General features: G+C 44.9%; 1 protein-coding gene across 1 annotated transcript in view; it reads left to right on the top strand.

Annotated features, from left to right (window-relative positions):
- Window positions 1-24,243, top strand: part of EIF2A (eukaryotic translation initiation factor 2A) — a 288,313-nt gene that overhangs the window by 246,036 nt on the left and 18,034 nt on the right. The window contains exons 11-12 of the mRNA XM_086944079.1: window positions 3,247-3,363; window positions 19,018-19,146. Coding sequence (XP_086800205.1) covers window positions 3,247-3,363; window positions 19,018-19,146 — 246 coding nt within the window. The remainder of the gene's footprint in view (window positions 1-3,246; window positions 3,364-19,017; window positions 19,147-24,243) is intronic.

Genomic DNA, 24,243 nt, shown 5'->3' with positions numbered 1-24,243 from the left:
ACATGTTTTAAAGGGCTACCTAAGTTGGTGACACAATCAGGGCTGCCAACCCACTAGTAGCATTTACTTTACAGGCCCTGGGTACAGGTAGTGCCACTTTACTAAGGACTTACAAGTAAAATAATATGCTAACTTATAGGGCCAACAACAACAAATTCAGCAAAAAGTGGAGAGCAAAGGCAAAAGGTTTGGGGATGACCCTGCAGAAAGGGCCAAGCCCAACAGTCTCCATGTGGCCACTTCACAGTGTTGAGGTCTTCAAGGATCCACATTCTGGGGGTCTGGCCCAAGGATCCTTAACAAACTGGTCACTCAATACCATCCTAACAGAACCCTCCGATCTACGGAAGCCTTTCTGGCCGTAGTCCCAAGAGTGCGGAGAGCCAGGACCGGAGGAAGGATGTTCTCCTTAAACGCCGCGAAGATGTGGAACACACTCCCGCTACAAATCAGGTCTAATCCCAACTTACTCTCATTTTGCAAGCAGCTGAAAACTTACTTGTTTGCTAGGTCCACCTAAGCTCGTTTCCATCACTCATCAGTTCTGTTTTTTATGCCTTAGCGCTTGGACGCCCATTGGGCAGCAATCGCGCTCTACAAATCACAATACAATACAATACAATACAATACAATACATTAATAAGGGAAGTATGAGGGATTTTGCAAAAACTCAAACACACTTCATTGAGTTGCAAATGGCCCTTGTTCCATAGAGTTTGGGTACAAAATCTGTTACTTTGAAACAAATAGCCCCATTCCTCTGCAAAGGTTGGTCTCAGGAGGTTTCAGGGACTCCGTTCTATCAATGCTTTTTGAGAGTAGTTTTAACATCCTTGTGAAAGTGTCCTTGTTGGGCAGAGTTCTGTGCTCACATGCGAGGTCCTTCCAAAGATGTCCTCCTCGGTAACTTGTTGTTTTCACCAAAATGGGGGAAAAAGTCCATAGATTTCTTTTTACAGACCATCTGCAGGTTTGAACAGGACCAACATAATTCGACATTGCCACCGTGTTCTCTGATAATAGCAAGGGTAACTTTGAATCTGGACATGCACATCTTCTTAGTGCTGTTTCATTGCATTTTCTTAAAATCACAGGTATGTTATTCTCTGGAATGTTTGAGAATTGGACCAATAGGAAACAATAAACCTAAGTGTGACAAATCTTTGCTGAAAAAACATGTAGCGAGGTATAGCTTTCATAAGTGAAGTTGAAGTGATCTAACACTCAAATTTCAAATAAAATACTTGCCAAATATGTTAACACATCAGTCCATTAGAGGTTGACAAACATAGCGCTTACTTTTGTGGCATTCTGAATAAAAAGTATTAGCCTTCTACACTGACTTTTGGGGTGGTTGATGTGGTCAGTCAATAATTCTGGTTACTTGGTACTAGATATTTATATTGTTTTTGAGGTCTTGTGGCGTTAACCGCGCGAAAGCGCGGTCTCGCCAGAGACCTATTGTGAGCGACTCCGCTTTCTAGGAGACAAGAGATGGCCACGCGCATCTTCCAAAAGGGGATCGGAGTGGGCCGCGCGCGCACGCTGTGGCCATCTCCTGTCTCCTGGGAAGCTCCAACACACACAAATGTAATGTAAATGTAAATTGGTATTTGTATAGCGCACTACTCACCCGCAAGGGTCTCAAGGTGCTTGTACGAATACCACTGTGGAACCCATCCTGGCTTTCCCTGTGAGGCGTCCACTCCTGGGCACCCCCAAGGTGGAGGCCAGGCATCCTTAGCGTTGTGGGGGCCATTGTGGAGATTAAGCAAGCTATTGCCCAGAGTTGCAGAGTGGGACTCCATGATTGGAATAGGCACCGAGGTGAGAATTATCAGGTCCGTGGAATTTTGAGCCCAAGACCCGCCGAGGCGGGGAATTGAACCCTGGTCCCGGGCTAGACCTCTGCATCAGGGTCTGCCGCTCTAACCATTGAGCTACACTTCTCCACACACAGCCACACATCCCCCTGCTTTCACACATGCATGCTCACACACAGAGACACACACATGAGCGCAAATACAAGCATGCACACATACAGAGACACCCCCCTCCCGCCGCACACATACACACTTGCACGTACACACACACACACACACTCACACACGCGCGCACCGAGACCCCCACCCCCTACAACTAAGGCCCACTTACCGCCACTCTAGACTTCTGCAGCCTCCAAGTGGTGATGACGTTGCGCCTGACTGTAATATGTTCCTGGGGCTCCCTACGCGCATATGAGCATGCGCAGATTATTAGTTGAGCCGCTCTGCTGCTCGAGCTTTCCGACATCATTCCCGTGGGCCACGTCCCCCCGCTTCCGGCTCCGTCCCCGGTGCCTGCGCAAGCGCGCTGGCTGTCCCCCGGTGTTCGAGCCGCCGCCATAGCATCAATGACCGATATGTATCCGTAGACAGGTTAGTGTTGAGGTGAGTCCCAGTCATTCCTACTAGATGTGAACATGTGAAGACACTGCCTTCACCCCACTCACTTCCGTGCATACACCTTGCACACATCAGCAGAGAACATAGAGGCTCACATGCGTGAGGTGCATCATCAGAGCTGTGTGAATAATAACAGCTGTGAGCCCGTGCCTGAGGTGCATCTTCAGAGCTGTATGAATAACTTCATCAGCCCCGTGCGTGAGGTGCATAATCAGAGCTGTGTGATTAATAACAGCTGTGAGCCCGTGCCTGAGGTGAATCATCAGAGCTGTGTGAATAATAACTGTCAGCCCCGTGCCTGAGGTGCATCATCAGAGCTGTGTGAATAATAACAGCTGTGAGCCACGTGCTGAGGTGCATCCTCAGAGCTGTGTGAATATTAACTGTGTCAGCCCCGTGCCTGAGGGGCATCATAAGAGCTGTGTGAATAATAACTGCCGGCAGCCCCGTGCTGAGGTGCATCATCAGAGCTGTGTGAATAATAACTGCGTCAGCCCAGTGCTGAGGTGCATCATCAGAGCTGTGTGAATAATAACAGCTGTGAGCCCGTGTCTCCGCATACTCTTGCACACACTCTCACTGCTCACCAATTCAAAGTTTGTTAAAAACTTTATGCAACGCATTGTCATACACAATGCCAATAACTCAAACTTTAATGCTGCGAGACCAATTGCATTGTAAATGCTTGTTCAATTTGTTATTGCATTTTAAGTTAAAATGTGCTCCTTGTGTTTTCAAGTCTATTAGAATATGTCTGTCTTTTTCAGAAGCTTTTGCAATTCCATATTCTTTTAATCAACAGCATGAGGATGAGCCACCTCAAAGTATGAAGCCACAGACTGGAAGTAGCGATAAACCCCTATCAAAAACAGCACTTAAAAATCAGAAGAAACGAGAGGCCAAGAAGGCTGCTAAGCAGGTACAGATAAAATTTGTCTGACTGATTGAATTGCAGAAATTCTTTTCAAATGCTTCCATTTTGTTGTAGCAGTGTTTAACTCCATTATTTTTGTTTATGTTCATGTTTTTATATATGTAATCATTATTAATACTGACTGAGTTTTCAGATGTTAGATGGCTGCTCTTTTCCAAGACATGAAAGATATTCACATGTAAAAATCCTGTCTTTGGAATGTCTGCTTGTTCTATTTATTTGCACACCACTGAGATCTATGCCACCAAACATTTATAGAAATATGTATCTAATAATCGCTAAATAAAGTAGGGGAAGACATGGGATCTAGGAGCTAAATTACTGACAAAAAACTCTAAAGACCTGGGTTTTAATTCCAACTTCTGTAAGTGACCATGTTCTATTGGATCGAAGGAGATGAAACGCCTGTTTAATTCAGGGCCCCATGTTTCATCACACTGTGGCTAAGTGTGTTAGCTAAGGTCTGAAATCACACCTGAGAGTGGTAATAATAAGTGCAAGGGCCTGACCTTACACCTAAGGAACTAAAGTGTCAGCCAGGGTCTGAAGTAAAACCTGATAGTGGCCAGTGTGTCTCTCATCTAAGGTCTGATAACTTGCCTAAGGGTGGCAATAATGTCAACAATTGCTGATATCACATCAGATGGGAGCCAGAGTGTCAGCCAGAATCTGACATCACACCTGATGGACTCTTGGAGCGGAGTGTGGAAGCCCGGTGACTTATTGAAGCACATGCTCACCGTGGCTGTACAAATACGGAAACTGCTTGCCACAACCTGAGGCAGAGTGCTGCAGTAGGCTGGAGTTGAATGAAGTAAGGTTCTGATCCATGAGGTCTGGCATTGAAATAGTATTGTAACCAAATTTCAGTTGAAGTGGCGATATTTGCAGTGTGTAACCCAGTCCATGGTTTTGAACTCTTTAATCAGGCTCCGTGCACAGGTCTGCAGACAAGATGTATACTACAAACCAGACCAATGATTAGTGCAGAAGAGTGTCCCAGCTCGTGCTGTAATGGGCAGCCAGCAACAGATGCCAGTCCGTCAAATGGGACCACAGCTCGACATGGTCACATGTCTCTATAAATCATAGAAAACACCTACACTTACACTCTACCCCATCGCTTCATTAGTTGGCGATGGGATGCACTTATTTTGAGAAGCGATGATACTAGGAGAAAAAAGAGTCACAGAAGTGTTTACCCCAACTTAGGCTGCGTCTTTTTGTCAAGATAGACCAGTAAATATCTTTTCCACTCAAACGACATGCAGTATATAGTATGAATGTTGGAATGTTGGAATGTTTGTATGTTTATACTTATAACAACCATTTAAGGAGCCACAATGCAAGGAGTTTTCCCACTTAATAATGAAAAATAAACTGCACCGCTCACTGGCGCTAAGTTTGTGAACTTGGGAAAAATCTAAAGTTTGAGTGATTCCTGTAAGGCTTCAGTCTTGTATCTTGTAGGTAACATGCAGATTGGTTTGCATTTGGCACATAATGTACTTATTTTCTTTACCAGTATATGAACTTAGACTTGATGGTTATCCTAGAATCCCTGCTTTTTTATGAGTCAAACATGTGACCAGCAGATTCTACACAGACTTTTGCAGCAAGTGCTTTAACTAGTTGAGCTCTCATACAAATCTTACTGCCGTGGATGTTTGAGTATAGATAGTTCTCTGCAGGAGGTGATTCAGCCCCTTCGCTCTTACCAGTGGATAAACATTGTGAGTAGTAAAAGCTAGTAAGATAGTTTAAGTGGGTTCATGTTCCTAGTGTTCTAATTTGTGGACAAAATGAAGGTCACATGTTTAAATTGTTTTACAACCATCTATCTTTTTATGATCAGTAAACTGATTGCAACTAAATTGGACAATAATGTATTTCATCTAGAATAGAGGAAATCACCAGAGATTGAATTAGGCATGCAAATTGGGTACATGAGGGGGCTCAGATGTAAGGAACCAGATAACAGTAGAAATAGTTTTAACAGAAAAGGTGTTAACCTCCCGTCAGCTTCTCTAAGCAAGACTGTTATAATCACTGGGGCTGTCGTAAGACTGCACTATGAAACTGTGCTCCTCGATGTGAGATTAACATCCAGGTGAGTGATTAGGGCTTCAAGCACCTGTCCTGCTTAACATTTGGTTCTCTCAGCCGAGGTAAAGTTGGTAAAATGTGTCCCTTTTAAAGAAAGCATACGTTCTGCTTGTATCACCAGCTGTGATTGCTGTACCAGTTTCTATATTTCTCATTTAGAGTAAATATGCAACTTCTAGGCAGGATCATGCATGTAATAGGTTTCATAACCTGTGTTCTTGTCACCATCTTGAGTAATGACCTGACTTACTGTAATTAACCTCTTTCGGTGTAAAGATGTGCATGCTATGCTGTTATACCTTTTTTCTAGGTTTGTGTGGAGTAAATGTCTTCATGCAACTCACTGATTCGAAATACTCACCACCATTGGAAAGAACATCCTGCATACCTCCAACAAAGGGCAGATATGCTATAGCCAGCCTAAACATTGCAGCTGACAGTACTTGCCACCCCAATAAACCAGGCACAAACAAAATCCAGCAGAGCACATTAAACTGCGCATCACACTTAGGCCAAAGCTGAAATATGCCACACTGCCAATAACACCCAGACTTCCCCATCAGTGATCACTGGTTAAAGGGTATAGTACCTCCATCAGACCTATGCTACATCAAAGTTATACCCCACCGCCCATTGGTCATAGCATTCACCTGACTCCTCCCCTGAACAGAGGTAGACCAGAAAACAACACCAACAAATCATCAAAGATCAAGTCAAGTCAAGATTTGTAAAGCGCGCTACTCACACAGAGGGTCTCAAGGCGCTTAAGGCAGAGGAGTTCGCTACTGATCGAACAGCCAGGTTTTGAGTTGCTTTCTGAAGGAGAGGTGGTTCTGTGTAAGACGGAGGTGGGTGGGGAGGGAGTTCCAGGTCTTGGCCGCCAAGTAGGAGAAGGATCTTCCTCCCATGGTGGCTCTTCGGATGCGTGGAATCGCTGCGAGGGCTTGGTTGGACAATCGTAGTTGGCGAGTGGGGGTGTAAAAGGTCAGGCGAGTGTTGAGGTATCTGGGTCCTAGGTCGTGGACTGCCTTGTGTGCGTGGGTGAGGTGACGGAACGTGATTCTCTTGTTGACGGGGAGCCAGTTCATGTCTCTCAGGTGACCGGATATGTGGTTGTGGCGAGGTAAGTCTACGATGAGTCGAGCGGAGGTGTTCTGAATGCGTTGAAGTCTTTTCTGCAATTTGGCTGTGGTTCCGGCGTAGAGGGTGTTTCCGTAGTCCAGTCGGCTGGTGACAAGTGCTTGGGTGACCGTCTTCCTTGTTTCGGTGGGGATCCATCGGAAGATCTTTCGGAGCATGCGTAGGATGTTAAAACATGATGATGAGACGGCGTTGACTTGTCTGGTCATCGAGAGGGAGGAGTCTAGGATGAATCCCAAGTTGCGAGCATGGTCCGTTGGTTTGGGTGCACTGCCTAGGGCCGGGGGCCACCATGAGTCGTCCCAGGCAGAGGGGGATGATCCTAGGATGAGGACTTCCGTCTTGTCTGAGTTCAGTTTAAGGCGGCTGTTCTTCATCCACTCGGCTACGTCTTTCATCCCTTCGTGTAGGATTGTTTTGGCAGGGGTTGGGTCTTTGGTGAGGGAGAGGATCAGCTGGGTGTCGTCTGCGTAGGAGATGATGTTGAGGTTGTGTTGGCGTGCGATGGATGCGAGGGGGCTCATGTAGACGTTGAAGAGGGTGGGGCTGAGCGATGATCCTTGTGGAACGCCGCATATGACTTCGGTGGCCTCTGATCTGAAAGGGGGGAGGCGGACTCTCTGGGTTCTTCCGGCGAGGAACGAGATGATGCAATCCAATGCCTTATCTTGTATCCCGACGTCCCTGAGGCGTTGTACAAGGGTGCAGTGGCAGACCGTGTCGAACGCTGCAGAGAGGTCCAGGAGGATGAGGGCCGCTGTTTCCCCGTTGTCGAGCAGAGTCCGGATGTCGTCTGTGGCTGCGATGAGGGCGGTCTCGGTGCTGTGGTTGGCTCGGAAGCCGGACTGTGAGGGGTCGAGGGAATAGTTAGACTCGAGGAAGGCGGCGAGCTGATTGTTGACGGTCTTCTCTATGACTTTGGCGGGGAACGGGAGGAGCGAGATGGGGCGGTAGTTCTTAAGTTCGGTGGGGTCTGCTGTAGGTTTCTTCAGGAGGGCGCTGAGTTCGGCATGTTTCCAGCTTTCCGGGAAGGTAGCGGTGTTGAAGGAGCAGTTGATGATGTCCCGGAGATGTGGTGCGATGACTGAGTCGGCATTGTTGAAGATGTGATGGGGGCATGGGTCGGTTGGCGATCCGGAGTGGATGGAGCTCATCAAGCGGATGGTGTATTCAGTGCTGATCGGGGTCCAGGCGTGAAGAGTGGTGGTGAGGGGTTTCGGTTCAGTGGTGAGAGGAGTGGATTGGTCGCCGAAGCTGTTATGAATGTCTGCGATCTTGCTGTGGAAGTACGAGGCTAGAGAGTTGCAGAGGTCTTGAGAGGGAGTGATGTCGTTGTTGCCGGCGCTGGGATTGGTGAGCTCTTTGACAATGCTGAAGAGTTCCTTGCTGTTGTGGACGCTGTTGTCTAGTCGATACTTGAATGCTGATTTCTTGGTGGTGCGGATCAGCTGGTGGTGTTTGCGGGTGGCGTTCTTGAGGGCGGTCATGTTGTCTGTGGTTGGGTTTCTTAGCCAGGCTTTCTCGAGGGTGCGGCAGTTTTTTTTTGGAGTTCTTGAGGTCGTCGTTCAACCAGGAGGCTTTTTTGCTTCCTGGCTTGTTGGGATGGTTTTTCAAGGGTGCTAGTTCGTTAGCGCAGTGGGTGATCCACTGTGCGAGATTGATGGCTGCTTGATTTGGGTCAGTTGATATGGCGGGAGGGTTGTGGTCTACAGTGAAATCCCCATAATCAGATGCCAAGTTGTTTCCCGACTGCTGACAGTGTTAAAAGATCATATTAATGGCAAACTGCACTTAGCAGATATAAAACATAACCTCAGGTGTAAAGTAAAAAGGAATGGGTTGCTGATGGGTGACAGGGAGCCCTGATTGTGAGGTCTGTAATTCCCTGATATTAGCCTGTAGTTGTTAGATTGGCGCACTAAAAATCCTCTGCACAGGTGTGTGCTCACCTCACTGCAGACCTCTTTTGTCTCTGAAACCTGTGTCTATTAATAGATGTTTAACCCCAAGAATCACTGCAGTTTAAGGACTAAGCCTATAACATCAGTGTTACATGGGATAGCTCTGCTTTGGAAGGCGTGTGCCTTTAATGTCTGTGTAGTCTGAGAGACAGCGCAGCAGGAACCTGAGCATGTGAAAAAAGTATAACCTTATGGATGCATCTGCTAAGTGATTATGAGCCAGTAAACTAAGCTCAAAAATGGTTCTACTATTTGAGAACTGAGCCTGTAAATTCTGTGTAGCCGCAGGAATAGTTCTATTGCATGATGTGTAAGCCTACAAGATCTGTGGTGGAAAATAAGTTGATGGTGCTGTGAAGGAACACGCTATATATGTTGAACGAACATGCTATATACATTTTATTCAAGGTTTTTTGCAGCAGCAAAATACCTCAAACACTCCTAAGAAGGAAGAATTTGACTTGGGCACATCACAAAAGTACTGGAATATCTGCTAGCAATTTCTAGCTGCAGATTCCTTAACTTAGAATATCCCCTAGGCTTCAGGCCTTATCTGGAAAATCAATACCACTGCACGCTGGTAGGTGGCATCAGACCGGTGTTTTTCACGCTGGATTTGACTTGAGCAGTGCCTGTACAGGCGCCACCCCAGCGTGCTAACATCCGTTCCATTCTTTCCACACCTGCAGCACAGATCCAAAAGAGCTACTGCAGTTCATTTGAGGCCTATTGTTAGATACGCTTGTTGACTTTTTTTTTTTTATTAGCATTATGCTTCCAGTGTGCTAGTGATGCCCCTAAGAAGCCAGAGGGTTTTAAACCAAGCAGGGCCTGTCACAGGCAAATGTACGTGATGGACCCCCATCTGGAGCGGGAGACAAAGTTTCTGGTGGACCAACATAGGAAGCTCCGCACCACTCCAGCTTCCGATCACGTGGAAGATTCCAAGCCCCACTTGTAGTGGTTCCTTTTGGTCATCGTCACGGTCGGAGTCATCTTCGGTTAAGTCCCACAAATCTAAGAACTCCAAAAAGTCTAAATGCTTTTAGACTTTGCTGCACTGGTCCAGGTCATCAGACTAGATGCGGGAACGACGCTGCAAGTGGAGGCACTGCTCCCACACTCCCATCTGTGGTGCTTGAGCCTGGGTCTTATTTGTACCTCCTTGAATTTCCTGGAGCCGGAGCAACCCCTGCCCACCTCAGAGAGTTGTATGAGGCCATGCTCCTCATATTTGAGCAGCCTTAACCCTCTGGAGGACATTCGGGCCCTATGGATCCGGGAGTTACCCGGCGGGTTCACCTTCTGCGCCAGTCACGCCTTCTATATTTGTGCCGACTCCTTGTGCGAACCTATGACCTTTGCTGGCGTTTGGCCCCATGGCGTTTTTCCTGACCCCGCCAAACGTGCTGTACTGTGCCCATAGTCATTCCCAGCTCTGATATAGAGCCGGACCAGCACCACACCAGTGCCAATCTTACTCCCAACAACCTCCTTTCTTTGACAGGCCCTGTGGGGATTTTGGCAGGCGTAGATCTGGGGATCCTTACTGCTATCCTGATCCCCATAAATACCCTTTGTCCCAATTGGATGAAGATAATTGATATGAGGATCTGACAAGGGCCGGATCCAAGGCACCTCACCAGACACTGGCCTGGTTTCTCCTCTTAGTGTGTCTACAGAGAAAGGGGTATCCTTTGCTATAGTGGTGAAGAACGGTGGCTGAGGTCCTTGATCTCCTGTACCCACCATGGAAGGGAAGACCAATGTCTTGACGGAGATGCTGCAGTTGGGGGTTTGTCGGACAGAACTCATACTGCCCTTTAATGAATCCCTCTCTGTCATCCTGCTCAGGGTCTGTCCCAATCCCTGTACAGCCACCCTCGTGCACCTGACGTTCACATGTGTCCACCGCCCCACTCCTGAGCACCTACCTTTCCTCACCCAGCACCCTACCCCTTGAGAGCCTTGTGGTGTAAGCCTCATGTTCCAAAGTGAATCCCAGTGTGTTCCCTACCACTCCACCAGATAGGGAATCCAAGAGGCTGTATACCTTCAGGAAGACGATTTTCTCTTCCACTAGACGTATACTGGGGTATGTGAACACCACGTGTCTCTTGGGCAGATATAGCCATATTAGGTGGGACTCAGTTGGCACTAGTGCTGCCTATGGTCTTGGAGGCCCGAGCCATCCTGAACGAGGCAACCACTGATAGCGGGTGTGAAGCTAAGTTCACCATCAGATGCGGGCTGAACATGACTGAATCACTGGGCAGGGCCATTGCTTAATCTGTGGTCTTCCTCTGTTGCTACTGTAGGAGATACCAGCTGCGTCCTTTCCAGCACAGCCACTGTGCCCAATAGACTTACAAGCATTTTCGTGGCCGCAGACGCGAATCCCACAAGTGCTGTGGGAACCAAGGCCAGAGATCTGCTCAGTCTGCCACAACCCACACCATCAGCAGCCTCAAAAACGCCTTTAGTATGTCCTTGCAACAACAGAGGCACCATGTTGGAGGCAAGAACAGACACAGGCTGGACCAGTGTCAAGCCTTAATTTCGGACAAGTAGGTGCTCCAAATTGTCCAACAGGACTACATCCTTCCTCTCCTAGAAACCCTGCCTCTCCTGCCACCATTTTCCGACTGGTTTACAAATGACAGTACTCCTTGTTGCACCAGGAAATGCAGGGTCTTTTGGCATAAGGTGCTGGAATTAGAAGTAGGTCATGGCTGCTGTTCATGCTACTTTCTGGTGCCAAAGAACGACAGAGACATCTCTTCCCTGTCTTAGATCTGCAGCCTCTCAAATCCTTCCGGAGAAAGGAGAAATTCAAGATGCTAAAGCATGCTTAGGTCCTGACTGTGTTAGACCCTGAAAGACTGGATGCTAGCATTGGACCTGCAGGACGCCTATTTTTGTATCTCCGTTCTACAAGCCCATCAGCTTTACCTGCAGTTCACGGTTGGAAAGGAGCGTTTCTAGTGTGCCCTGTTCCCCAGGGCCCCTCTGTGTTCACAAAGATGAGGTTGATGGTTTCTGCACATCTGCAGAGTCGGGAGTATCAGTCTTTCTCTACCTCGCCGACTGGCAGCTGAAGGCGGGCTCACCAATGGCGGTTGTCATCAACTTTCAGGCAACAGACCTCCTACATTCGATGTGGTTCACAATCAGCGTACCAAAGTCACACCGGACTCTTTCTCAGACACTCCCTTTCATCAGAGCCTGTCTTAACTCGGTGCAGTAGAACATTGGAATGTTGAGTGCTCTATTGAAGACAATGGAGTACTCTGGGCTTCTAATGGCTAGTAGAAGCCCGTAGAGTCAACATTCCAATGTTTCCTTTCACAGCTGTTGCTGTGAACAAAGGCCTCACAGGGCCTGAGGGGATTTCAACCGCCTTAGGCTCCGTGAGGCCTTTGTTTTACTAATTAGAACGTTCTGCCCTAATGGAGCGGAATATTCAAATAGCATTACAGCCCGCCGTAGCTGGGCTATACCGGCCAGTACTTGCTAGCTCCTTCAGCTAGGACCTTTAACGCTGGAGCAGGCCTTTAATAGCCCGTATAGTCCACTATGGCCGTCTATAAGGCTGTATTCCACTAGAGCCAAAGCTGCATCTACTGTATTAGCTCATGTAGTTCCTGTTCTGAACTTTGGTCAAGCTGCTACATAGGCATCCTTGCACATGTTCACCAAGCACTACTGCCTTGACAGGTCAGTTGTGATAGGCAGTTTGCCCATTCTGTCCTCTAGGACACTTGATCTGTGCCAGTTCGCAAGCCCACCTGCCCGGGGAGGTATTGTTTTGGTATCTATTCTAAGGTAAGGAGTCTGAAGCTAGAAGTATCTACCAGATGAACAAGTTACTTACTTTCAGTAATGCCTTATCTGGTAGAGACTGTCTAGAAGCAGATCCCTTACCGACCCTTCAAATTCTGCAAACGGGATTTTCCCCCCTAAAAAGGTCCTTGTAGGCCCTTACAGTCTGCCACTGTTCAATCAGCCATCTGCCCTGGCTCAATGCTCTGGTGCAGAAATAGTAACATGAGAAACTGATGTCATTGCGCTGGGGTTACGCCTATGCAGTACCTAATTTGAGCTGGTACTCGGCACCAGCACTTCATTTTCAACACTGCCGCTTGTGACTATCTGCCACAAGGTGGTGCTACCTGGCTAATTTAGAGGTGCCCACAACAGCAGTAAATTATTAAATCATTTTACGTAAAAAATTACTATTACCTGCCTCTCAGGTAATTCTTATAGCTTTGGAGGCCGGAAATAGTCAATTTGCCACACTTGTAGGAGTCTGATGGTTAGTAGTTGTATTGTTACGATCATTGGCAGCCTGGCAGGAGAAATGTATGGAGCACGCTGCAGTGGCCTCCTGACAAGAGCCCTGGCTCTTTTTTTATTTTTTTATTTACAAATTGAGCACTGCTGAGACCTGCGCACGCCACATCCAGCACAGGCGATGACTGCAACGCTTGCATAGCTGTTAGAAACCACCTACAGGTGTGCAGGAGTACAGCTCATGATTTTCCGAATCCAATCTGACTCCTGGGGATATTCTAAGGTCAGAAATCTACAGCTAGATGGTCTCTAGCAGGTAAGGCGTTATTGATGGTAAGTAGCCTGTACATTAATAATGCCATCTCTAGACTCATTGTAAAACCAATTAATTATTTGACAGCTTACTTGTAAGTTGTGCTGTAAATTGTTGCATTTCAGACCTTGAATTATGTACTCGACCTAAGCAGTCAACTAAATAAATGGATACTTATTTTTGTTATTCTGAAAAAAGTGCACAGAGGTGTCCACTATATTTTTGAATATGTCACACTACACAGTGATCTATTAAAGCATTGCAATTTCCTCAGGCATTAGCAAATTAGATGTGTGTTAAACACTGCTGTGTCACAAGGTCCCTTCCTAATGCAAAACTTCAAGAAAGGGCTCCAATACAGCACAAGACTTAACTTGATCTCTTATCCAAATCCCTCAAGAGCCAAACGCTGCTAGAAATTATTTTACCATATTCACCGACAAGCCTATTATCTGACAAAACATGTTAACTTGTAAAAAAAAAAAAAAAAGTCTGTATCTTCTTATGTCAGTCTTTCGTCTTAGTCCTTTATGTTTGTAGTCCATAATCAAATAAAAGAGAAGTTACTTTAGCCCCAAATTATTAAACAAGCATGTTAGCCTGCAACCTTATACAAAGCACTACAAGAAATAATAATCAGTCTTATAGTTTTTAATAGCGAGTACCTATGTTAATCATCTAAGATGCCTTTTGTCTGAACAGTTAAACAACAAATAAACGTAATCAAGTATATTTAGCTTGAAGCTTAAAAGTCCAGCCTTAGTTTAGTGTTTTAGCGGTTGAGCTTGAATACTTTTTTTTTTTTACAATTACATTTCTTTGGCATTATATCAAATGTTAACATCCACAGAAACAAATTAGGTAGTGTGACCCATTAGTGCCCTAACTTGAATTACGCTTGTATAAGTAAACCATACTCAATACATAATCCTCCCACAAGGCATGTTTGCTGAAATGGTAGCTTATGGACGACACCGCCCTGCTGGCCCTGAAGTCCCTTTCAATAAGGAGTGGGCACCTACTTATGCTGGGAGGTGACTCCTTTGGTGCCAGAGACATTAATTGGGTCTGTGTAAACGAGGATGAGGAGGAGGGAAAGGTGGGTGAGGATTGGAGAGTTAAGGGAAAATACAAGAGTAAGAAAGTGGGCCTGGAGGCAACGTGCCCTGCATGGGGTAGCATAAGCATACAACAATGTCCATAGAAGTATCATTTTATAAAATGCATAAACAAATACACAATGCTTGGATAATATATTGCAATACACATGAAGCAGATAAAAAAAATACATAAAATTACACACAAAGCTTATTCAAAATTATGACCTGAAAAACATTAATGAAGAAATGTACAGTTTTATACATAATAATATGCAGCATATACAAAGTGAGTGCTCAGTGTGTTAGGTGAACACGCGATGCTCGAAAAACCTTGTTGTTCGCACAATAATGGTTATCACAAAAGAAAAGAACGAATAGAACATAATATTTACACAATATGTGCAGAAAATCGTTTCTAAGAGGATAAAAGTTCCTGATTATTCCTAAATGTTAAGTCAAAGAAAAGTCTTTTCCAGCTGGGGACCTCATAATTTGGCAGGGCATTATCAGGACAAGAAAGTATTGAGCACGGAACTGCACAAAGGGGGAAAAAGGAGTTAAAATCCAGAACTAGTCATCATTGAGTATTGGTTGTAGCCAAGGTCATATCAAGGGTAAATGAGAGGTCAGTTCAATAGGTATGTACAAGATAAAAAGAATATGAACATTCATGATAGTATGAAATCTAGCCTATTTCAAGGAGTAAAAAACACGTGAAGGTGTGCATGCAGTGACAGACTAGAAATGAAAAGGGGAGAACTCTCGCCTAAATCTTGAAGTCACCTGGTCCAAAAAAAAAAAATATAAGTATAGTAAGTAAAAAAAAAAAACGATCATGGTGGCAGAGGAAAATGCCTGACGGCCCAAATTGTTACCTACAGAATGTTGTATAGGCAGGCAATTAGTTTAATCCAGAAACTTCAATTGAGTTCAATGGCAAGCTAGGAATTTATCCAGAAAGTATAAGGTACAAGAGTAATGATGGAGACTACTGAGAAAACTAGATCCCTCATGCATCGCAGTAGCATGACGACAGTAAAGAAACTATTTAAATCACACTTTGCATAATGTTGAAGTCCTACGCTCTGAAAGCATAGATGGAGCAGCATCTAGAGGCGTTGGAGATGCCCATTTTAACCTGTTTAACTATTTTCTGATACAGCTTCTATAATGGTCCTCTAGATTGCCTGAAATTGTTAGCGTGTTTGATACATTGTTAATGACCGCCCAAAGTTTGGTCCGTTAACAATTCTTTCATACAAAAGCACAATGATCCATATATTAAGAAAACTGATGCATTCATAAAAGGGTAGAATTTTCAAATATTGTATATTTGGTGGCTGGGAAGTGCAACAGGCGACCATCTGTAGCTGCCCTTGCCTCCTTCTACTAACTGAATGGGATTTCCTTTACTAAAGGAGGCTGTAGTTTTGTTTGTGTTTTGTTACTTGCGTTTCTTTTGCTAACATCCAGAATCTCTTTATCTAATATTTAGTATTCCAAAATTGACTTTGGTTGGCTTCTAGATATGCTGCCAAAAGTTGACTCTTATGGCTCCCAGAAATTTTGCCAGTTTAATTTTTCTGTAAAGGCTACATATGTGCCCTCCTAAAAATATGAGACAATCAGTTGCCAACAATCTGCCTAAACTTTCAGATAACTCAAAAGGACTCGAGAGCAGCTTGTCATCTGCTGATCAGACCTCCCAAAAATTAGGCCTTGTGTTTGGCCAAATCTTTCACAATGAGATCCATTGGGGGACACTAATATATCTTCTGTTGATAGCGGTCATTACCATGTGGCCCTGTGTTTCACTGAAATTGGCTATGCTCCACTTCCTGGCAAAGGCAAAACCAACAGTTGATGGACAGAATGCAGAACAATGCTATACATTCACCCCAGTACAGAGATCTGGGCCTAAATCCATTGTTTTTTTTGCACTCCACACCACCCCACCCCAGTTCAGACATGGTCATATGCCAATCAGCCTTGACCCTGTGCCTCATGGGAACAGTCCAGCCCGAACTGCCAAGCCAGGTCATTCCTGGACCGGAATCCAGCATCCTAGGACCGGTTTCTGGCTATCAACCGTCTTCAACCCAGATAGGTTGACTCCAGTGGTGTGGAGAGCATGGAACTCACGTCTGAGCATACCCATCCCACTCGGGGTGACAAATGCAAAACCAACAGTTGATGGACAGAATGCAGAACAATGTCATACATTCACCCCAGTACATAGATCTGGGCCTAAATCCATCGTTCTTTTGCACTCCACACCACCCCAGTTCAGACATGACCATATGCCAATCAGCCTTGACCCTGTGCCTCATGGGAACAGTCCAGCCCGAACTGCCAAGCCATGTCTTTCCTAGACCGGACTCAAGCTTCCTAGTACCGGTTTCTGGCTATCAGTCGTCTTCAGCCAGGATAGCTTGACTCCAGTGGTGTGGAGAGCATAGGACTCACGTCTGAGCATACCCATCCCACTCGGGGTGACAAATTCATAACCAACAGTTGATTAACAGAATGCAGAACAATGTCATACATTCACCCCAGTACAGAGATCTGGGCCTAAATCCATCGTTTTTTGCACTCCACCCCAGTTCAGACATGGCCATATGCAAATCAGCCTTGACCCTGTGCCTCATGGGAACAGTCCAACCCGAACTGCCAAGCCATGTCTTTCCTGGACCGGAATCAAGCATCCTAGGACTGGTTTCTGGCTATCAGTCGTCTTCAGCCAGGATAGCTGGACTCCAGTGGTGTGGAGAGCATGGGACTCACGTCTGAGCATACCCATCCCACCCGTGGTGACAAATGCAAAACCAACAGTTGATGGACAGAATGCAGAACAATGTCATACATTCACCACAGTACAGAGATCTGGGCCTAAATCCATCGTTTTTTTTGCACTCCACACCACCCCAGTTCAGACCTGGCCATATGCAAATCAGCCTTGACCCTGAGCCTCATGGGAACAGTCCAGCCCGAACTGCCAAGCCATGTCTTTCCTGGACCGGAATCAAGTATCCTAGGACCGGTTTCTGGCTATCAGCCTTCTTCAGCCAGGATAGCTTGACTCCAGTGGTGTGGAGAGCATGGGACTCACGTCTGAGCATACCCATCCCACTCGGGGTGACAAATGCAAAACCATTTTGTTGGCACAATCTTGTTCCCCGGAGGATAAACCTTGCCAACCATCAAAACCTGCAATATTCTCTGAAGTAAAACCATGTTCACTCAGTTTATATGTCGACCTCATAAGTCCGGTCTACGTTTTTCTTGTACCATCTTAGTCTAATGGATGCACCAAGGGCTTGTGCTTGATGCATGCTCAGCTTGTGAGCTTAGTTTGGCCTATACAAACATCTTCAAGCAGTCTATGGCCCAAAGTCAAGCTACATGTTTCTCTCTCTTTTGTCGAATAACGTCCTACAACAAACCAGTTCATGTGGCAAATAGATCAGTATTTTTGTGTTCATCTGCACAAGACAGCTGCAAGACCTAACACACATTTTTTTCATAGCAACTATTACAACAAATCAGAAAATGGAATTATCTGGTTCAGTTAGACCATCCTTGTACATTTGAACCATTAAAGCAGAAAATCAATACTCAGAGGCATGCTACCGAATTTATGCCCAACAGGAGTCAAATTACTTATCAGTGCAATTTTGGAAAACCCATCATACATCTTAAATTAGTCTTTGAAAAGGTAAATATACTTGGAAATAATTTCTTTTACAATAGGCTGTCATCCACCGACACCTGCTGTGACAAAACGAGCACATATCTTCAAATCAACTTGGTGCTTCCTCGTCAAAACCAAGTCTAAACGAGAAGAAATACTAGAAACCGTTTCTTCTGTTCATTCTTAAAAGTGAATCTTTCCTTTACTTTTTGGGAGTAAGGATAAAAACACATTGCGGTTTGATTTTTCAAAAAGTGCTCTTTTTGATGAAGAGGGGATCTATTCTCGGATTGGTTAGCTTTCAGACCCGCTAAAGTGAGGGGGTTCATCACTTTGGTAGTGCCTGTTTGTGCTTCTTAGTGCTATTTGTTTGTCGAGTCCCTCAGATTGCATACTCTTTCCCTCCAACAACAGTGTGATTGCTATGGAGATGGTTTTGCACCTGAATAGCCCCCTATGAGTGACATGAAAAAAGGTTTCCCCTACTCAAGTTTTTATTATGTAAGTTTCCCTATGTTCAAAATATTTAGAACAATAGAAATATTTATGTGAATAAATCCAGTTAAATATATTGCAATGAGGTAACTTTCATATTAATTCCCATATTAACCTGCAGCACTCAACCTGTGTCAGATTAAATCTATTTTGCAAAAGGTGGAATTGCTTTAGAATCATCTGGCATAAATTCCAAAAACTGTAATCCCTGTGCTTTGAGTAGGTTCCAAAATCCCGTACTGTGGCTAGTTTTCATTTCCACTCCCAAAGAGGATTTTTTAGGTAGGATCCTAAGATGAAGTGTTTAGTTCTATTTTGTTTTCCTTTTCCCACGAAGCTTAGGGGTTTGAGGCTTACACCATTTATTTTCAATCACCATCGAAGATATTCATTATTTAATGAAATTCTGAAATTGTTTCTACAGGGCAATTTATATAGCAAATCATTTTTGTTTTATTGATTTGCAATATGTTTAATGAAGATGCTCAACATTGTGCTGGGTATCTCGGTTTAATGTTATTGTTTTCTTACATGGTCCAGGAAGTTAAAGCTGATCTATCTCCAGAACCGGCATTGGAATCAGAATCACATAATTTACAGAACAGTTCCATTGCTGCAGAAACTACGGGCGATCCTGATGTAGACAAAAAGATAAAGAACCTCAAGAAGGTGAGATATTTGTTTCTTTTTTACTTACATTATAATACCCTATTGGATGCGGATCAGAAAATGGCCTTCCCTGGATAGAAAAGCAACAAGCATTGGCATAGCCAATAGGTTTTGCCTTTGGGTCCTTATAAGTATTTATTTATGCAGCACAATATCCTTGGTGCAACAACATCAAATGTTGCATGGCTAAACAATCGTAAGGTCCCAAAGGCAAGACCTATTGGCTATGCCAATCCTTGTTTTAATTGAGTGTGTGCTAAATTAGATTATTTTTTTTAGAGACACTGGCGGAAAAGGCATGATGGAGCCGTGGAAGGAAGAACAAATGCAATGAGAGAGGATGGATGGATGGATGAGAGGTGGCGGCTGAATAATGGGTGGAGGGGTTAGAATCGTGGAAGAAATGTGAACTGAAGTAAGGATGATGGATTCAGGTGAGAAGTAAGGTTGATGTTTAGGTGAGCAAAATAAGGATGATGATGGGTTGATTGATGCATAGAAGTAAGGATGGAAGGGGAGAATAAGAGATGAAGAAGTGGGAGGAGAGAAAGGATGATGAAGAGGTGCACAGATTAACAGGATTGGTGGATGTGTGAAGGTGTGATTGGTGGATGAAAAGAAGGAAGGATGGCTCACGTCACTGTCTTTTGGCATAGAGTTAAAAGCGGGCATATTATATTTATCTCACTACATTCTTGCATCCAGTCCAGGTGTTTTGCTTTGTCTTTTAGTATTTGTTGTTCTGTTAAACAGGACTACAAGTCCCAGAACATAAGGCAAAGACCACACCTGACTGACTCTCACATGAATGTTGTACCCAGGAAACATGAGAGGTCTAGAATATGTGAAAGAAATATTCTGTAATTTGCGTCTATGCTAGCTCGAGTATCTTTAGTTATTGCAATAAAACATGTTATCTTAATGCATGGTATGGTATCTCATCGTACTATATTGCATTTGGGGATCTGGTGTCCTAGTATCGTTCCAGAGGTTGGAGGAAGAACTGTCAAGCACTCCTGGCTCACTGCGCAGACCGAGCGCTTGTAGTGGACATTCGGGAGAAAGGATCTGTGTGTCAGCCGCCCTGGCTGGACCTCACTAGTGCTCTACGTTAGGAAATGAAGCTGTGTGTGCGTGTGGTGCATTGGCGGCACCAGCGAGCATGCAGGGCTCAAATCTAGACTAATAAAGCGGTGTGTCCGCGGCAGTGCGCTCCGAAGCCCGGGCGATGAATTCAAGGAGAAAGGAGCTGCGCCCGGCCCCAGGGATCCGGTCTTAGTGCCGTGGAGCAGAAGCCGCCGAAATCAAGGAAAAAGAGCAGTGTCAGGAACTGGTGCACAGCACACCCCTTACATCTCCGTTTACCCTTCCTCAGCTGGGATAGGAGAACCCATTTCCCGAGCAGCACCCAGGAGGTAACTCCATATGAAGTGGGCATGCCAGTCAATGGCTTAATTTATAGAGCACGCTTCCCAGGGCTGTAGGATGCCGCATGGCGTCTTCACTAACGAGGCTGTAAGGTACTACAATGCTTTTCTTTTCACAAGCTAAAGAATTCTGGGAACTGTAGTCCAGGTTCATTTTAGTTGCGCGACTTGAACGGAAGCCCTGAAAAATCTGCTTTCAAATGAAACATCGAGGACTCTCATGACTTCCTTGGCGAGATTGGGTCAGAAGGGAACTTTACCCATAGGCGCATGCCGTGTATATTACATGCCAGGCAGCCTGTCAAAGAAGATGCCACAAGGACTTACAAAGGACGTTTGAGAAGGTCCAAGCACTAGTAAAGGGCGCAACAACGTTAGAAAGGTCCTCGGAATGAGCGTAGACTGCACATGCATGCGTAGCTTCACCATGGCTGGTGCCTTGCATTCTGGGACTTGTAGTCCTGTTTTCAAATGGGATCAAAAGCGTGCAATATAGAAACCTGGTCTGGATGAACTACTATTTCATGGATCTAGGAACACTGAGCACTATCTGAGCATAATAGTCTGCGAGGATTCAATATTAGGCACAAAGACACCGACAAGCCTCCAAAAAATGAGCGAGCCGACGAGGCTTTAATGAAAGGACGCAAAGTCGCCTGCCAGGCCATGCTAATAAGTGCAACTACATGGAAGAGAGTACGACAAAAGCTGAGGGACCGGTGCCTGCCAAAGCTCACAAGTGGCACGCGCAGCACCTCAAATCACGTGGTCCAGCCGGCATGCCGTCATACTTCCACAAACCTTTGTTAAAATGTGCACAATTGAAAGGACCCTGAGCACTTTAAAAATTCTGCTCACGGCTGCGAATAAAGCCAGTTCGAATTTACCATAAATAAAAAATAATAAAAAACACGCTCCTCGCCCGGCAGCAAGGAGCGAGAAAGGGGCCTGCGCCGGGTTCCCTTGCGGGAGCGAGTAGGAACCATTTGTCAAAGCTCGCTCCCGCAAGGGAATAGCCAAACGTGCATGCGATGCCATTGAAGGCAATGGAACATTGTGCACGTTTTTGGCTGAAAAGCTGAAGCGATTGCTAAAGGTCTTTTGCCTAAGCAGCGCATGCGCGCTGCTTATGCAGACCTAAAACGAATGGCTGAATAATGACCCCCTCTGAACAAAGTGCTGGACCTTCTCTGCTTCAGTTCTCTTTCGCTGCACCAACAATTGAAATTATTTTCCCTGTATTTTCTGACCTAAAGCTAAGTGCTATAGCTAAAACTGCTGAAAGAGCCAGCCATTCAGATTTTGCTACTAAAACCACAAATGTGTTTCTATTTGTGGAACCATAAGATGCCTTCAAAGCTACAGATGTTGAAATCCCAAAACACATCTTCTAAATTTCTGATGCTTAATGAAATGTATAATTACCAGCGTCAAATTACAAGGAAGGTCCTCCTTCCACCATTAGTTGGTATTTAGCCCTCTTTAAGGTGTGCTTTGTCGGTATGTCTCCTAATATTTAATAGGTTCTATAAGGTTCAATTTCAGGCAAAATGGAAATATAGCAAGTTTTAGTAAAAACCATCAGATGAATGAAGGCTGAGATATCCCCAACTCAGTGAAAGCTCATGTTGGCAAAATGCACTTATGATTAAACTCTCTTGATTATCATAAAACATTTGCACTTTACATCATACGGATACTGGGACCAGACAGTAAGCCAAAGGTGCAAAATAATTTTTTTCCACTGTCTTAAAAGTTATCCACTAAAAGTAATTGTAATAATGTTTGCACATGCCTTTACACTAGAAATTGGGTTTTTTTCCCAAACAAGGGAAAGGGGGTACAGAAGTCCGTTTACAATTGTTACCATTTCCTAAATTGGAAGAGAAACAGGGGAAGAGGTTGATGGAACAGGCTGAGGATGAAAGAATATAGAGTGGCACGGAGGAGAAATGCAAGTGTAAGGTCAGATTGGAGTGGTATTATAAAATATTGCTATTATAAAATATGTACTAAATGTGCAAAAACCTTAATGGGCATGGATCAAGTTGCACAGCAAAGGGGCTGATGGCAGAAAGTAGGAAAAGGGCAAACATTCTTAAAGATAGCTATAAGATTCAGTGGATATCCTTCCCCCAATGGCAGTAAGTAGAGAAGCCAGAGGAAAGGTGAGGAGGTAGAAGGGGTGGGGAGAACAAGAGAGCAAAAGGGCTAACTATTGATGACTATTGATGATCTTTTGGAGAGGAGCCCTGGACCATGAAATGGGGGTTCAGTGAATAGAGCCCATTAAATGCTTTTTCAGTTTTATTCAGGAGCTCTAGGAGTCTTAGTACAGGAAGGAAGGTGGTGGAGTGTTAGGCTGTCTGAAATATGTTCCTCCCAATGAGTGTAATTGTACATAGAATTAATCAGCAAATCCACAGTGCTTCATCTAAGCTTTTTGCCGGGGTTCACCCACATAATTGGGTCACATGTTTACAAAATGTACATAAAATGTAAAACTTTAGGTTTTTTTGGCCTGTGTTTCAGTCGGTTAAGAAGATGGTGGCATTATGTGATTTGTGGCCAACATCTAGACAAGAGAAATAGAAAAACAATTGGAGCCAAGACATGGAGGGTATGATTACGATGCCAGGCAAACTCACTCCTGCCCGACACTGTTGCAATCTCAGGACCGACCGACCTCTGGTCAGTGGTTCGACACCGCAATTACAATGTGACCACACATGGTGAAGTGGGAGTATGCAACTGCACATGGTGCAGTTGCATACTCCCATTTCTCTATGGGAGCTTGGTCTGCAGGTATAAACCGGCCGTAGCACCAGCCCCCATAGAGAAATGGGAGCATGTGTAAATCCCTGCACCGTGTAGTAGGCAACTCACTGTACCTGCCTCAAGGTGCAGGGATTTACAGGGGGCACCACAGATGCCCCCCAAGCCCCCAACTGGAGGTCCCAGTGGGGGGAGGGGGCCCTGCTAACAGCCCCAAAATTCCCTTTCCTACAGAAAATCCATGTTGGATAGGCCGAAGTAGATCTACTCTTGGAAAGTGCCATCATAATCCCGAAAGGCGGAAAAGCCTTCCTCATGGGATTATGAGGCCCTTCCGACTGGTCAGCTGAACTGACCAGCCGGTTTGGATTCCGACCACCGTAATTGTAGTACGGTGCTCAGAAGTCAAACCAGGGATGTCAGTCGGAAAGCCTCTGGCCAACGGTCGGAAACTTTCCTACCACCATCCTAATTAACCCTGAAGAGTCTACATATCGTATTAAATACTATTGAATAATTTATCATTGATTTTGGCGTACTTTGACATAATGACTCATTATTTGGATTCCTTTTCCCCTATCTTTATATGCTTACAAAAGGAGTAATGATTTCCCTTTTTTCGAACCTACACATTCCTATATTGCCTGAAAAGCTTTGCTCATTTTGTCTGAGGTTATATGGAAAATGTAGAAGGTGCTTTATATTATCCACATATAACACTAATAACTATGAATCATCCTCTGGAATCAGCTTAACCTTATACCCACTGCTGCCAGCCCGCACGTTATTCTGCCCTGCATCAAGAAAATAAGGTACTTCAACACACATACGATGAGCAAAGAAATGTAGTATATTTTGTAATGGCAAAGAAGAGAGTACCTGAACTCGAAATATG

This window comes from Lissotriton vulgaris, chromosome 11 (assembly GCF_964263255.1).
Source record: "Lissotriton vulgaris chromosome 11, aLisVul1.2, whole genome shotgun sequence".
In the NCBI taxonomy this organism is placed as follows: Eukaryota; Metazoa; Chordata; class Amphibia; order Caudata; family Salamandridae; genus Lissotriton; species Lissotriton vulgaris.
The sequence above is the reverse complement of the archived record's forward strand: the minus strand, read 5'-3'. Positions and strand labels throughout refer to the sequence as shown.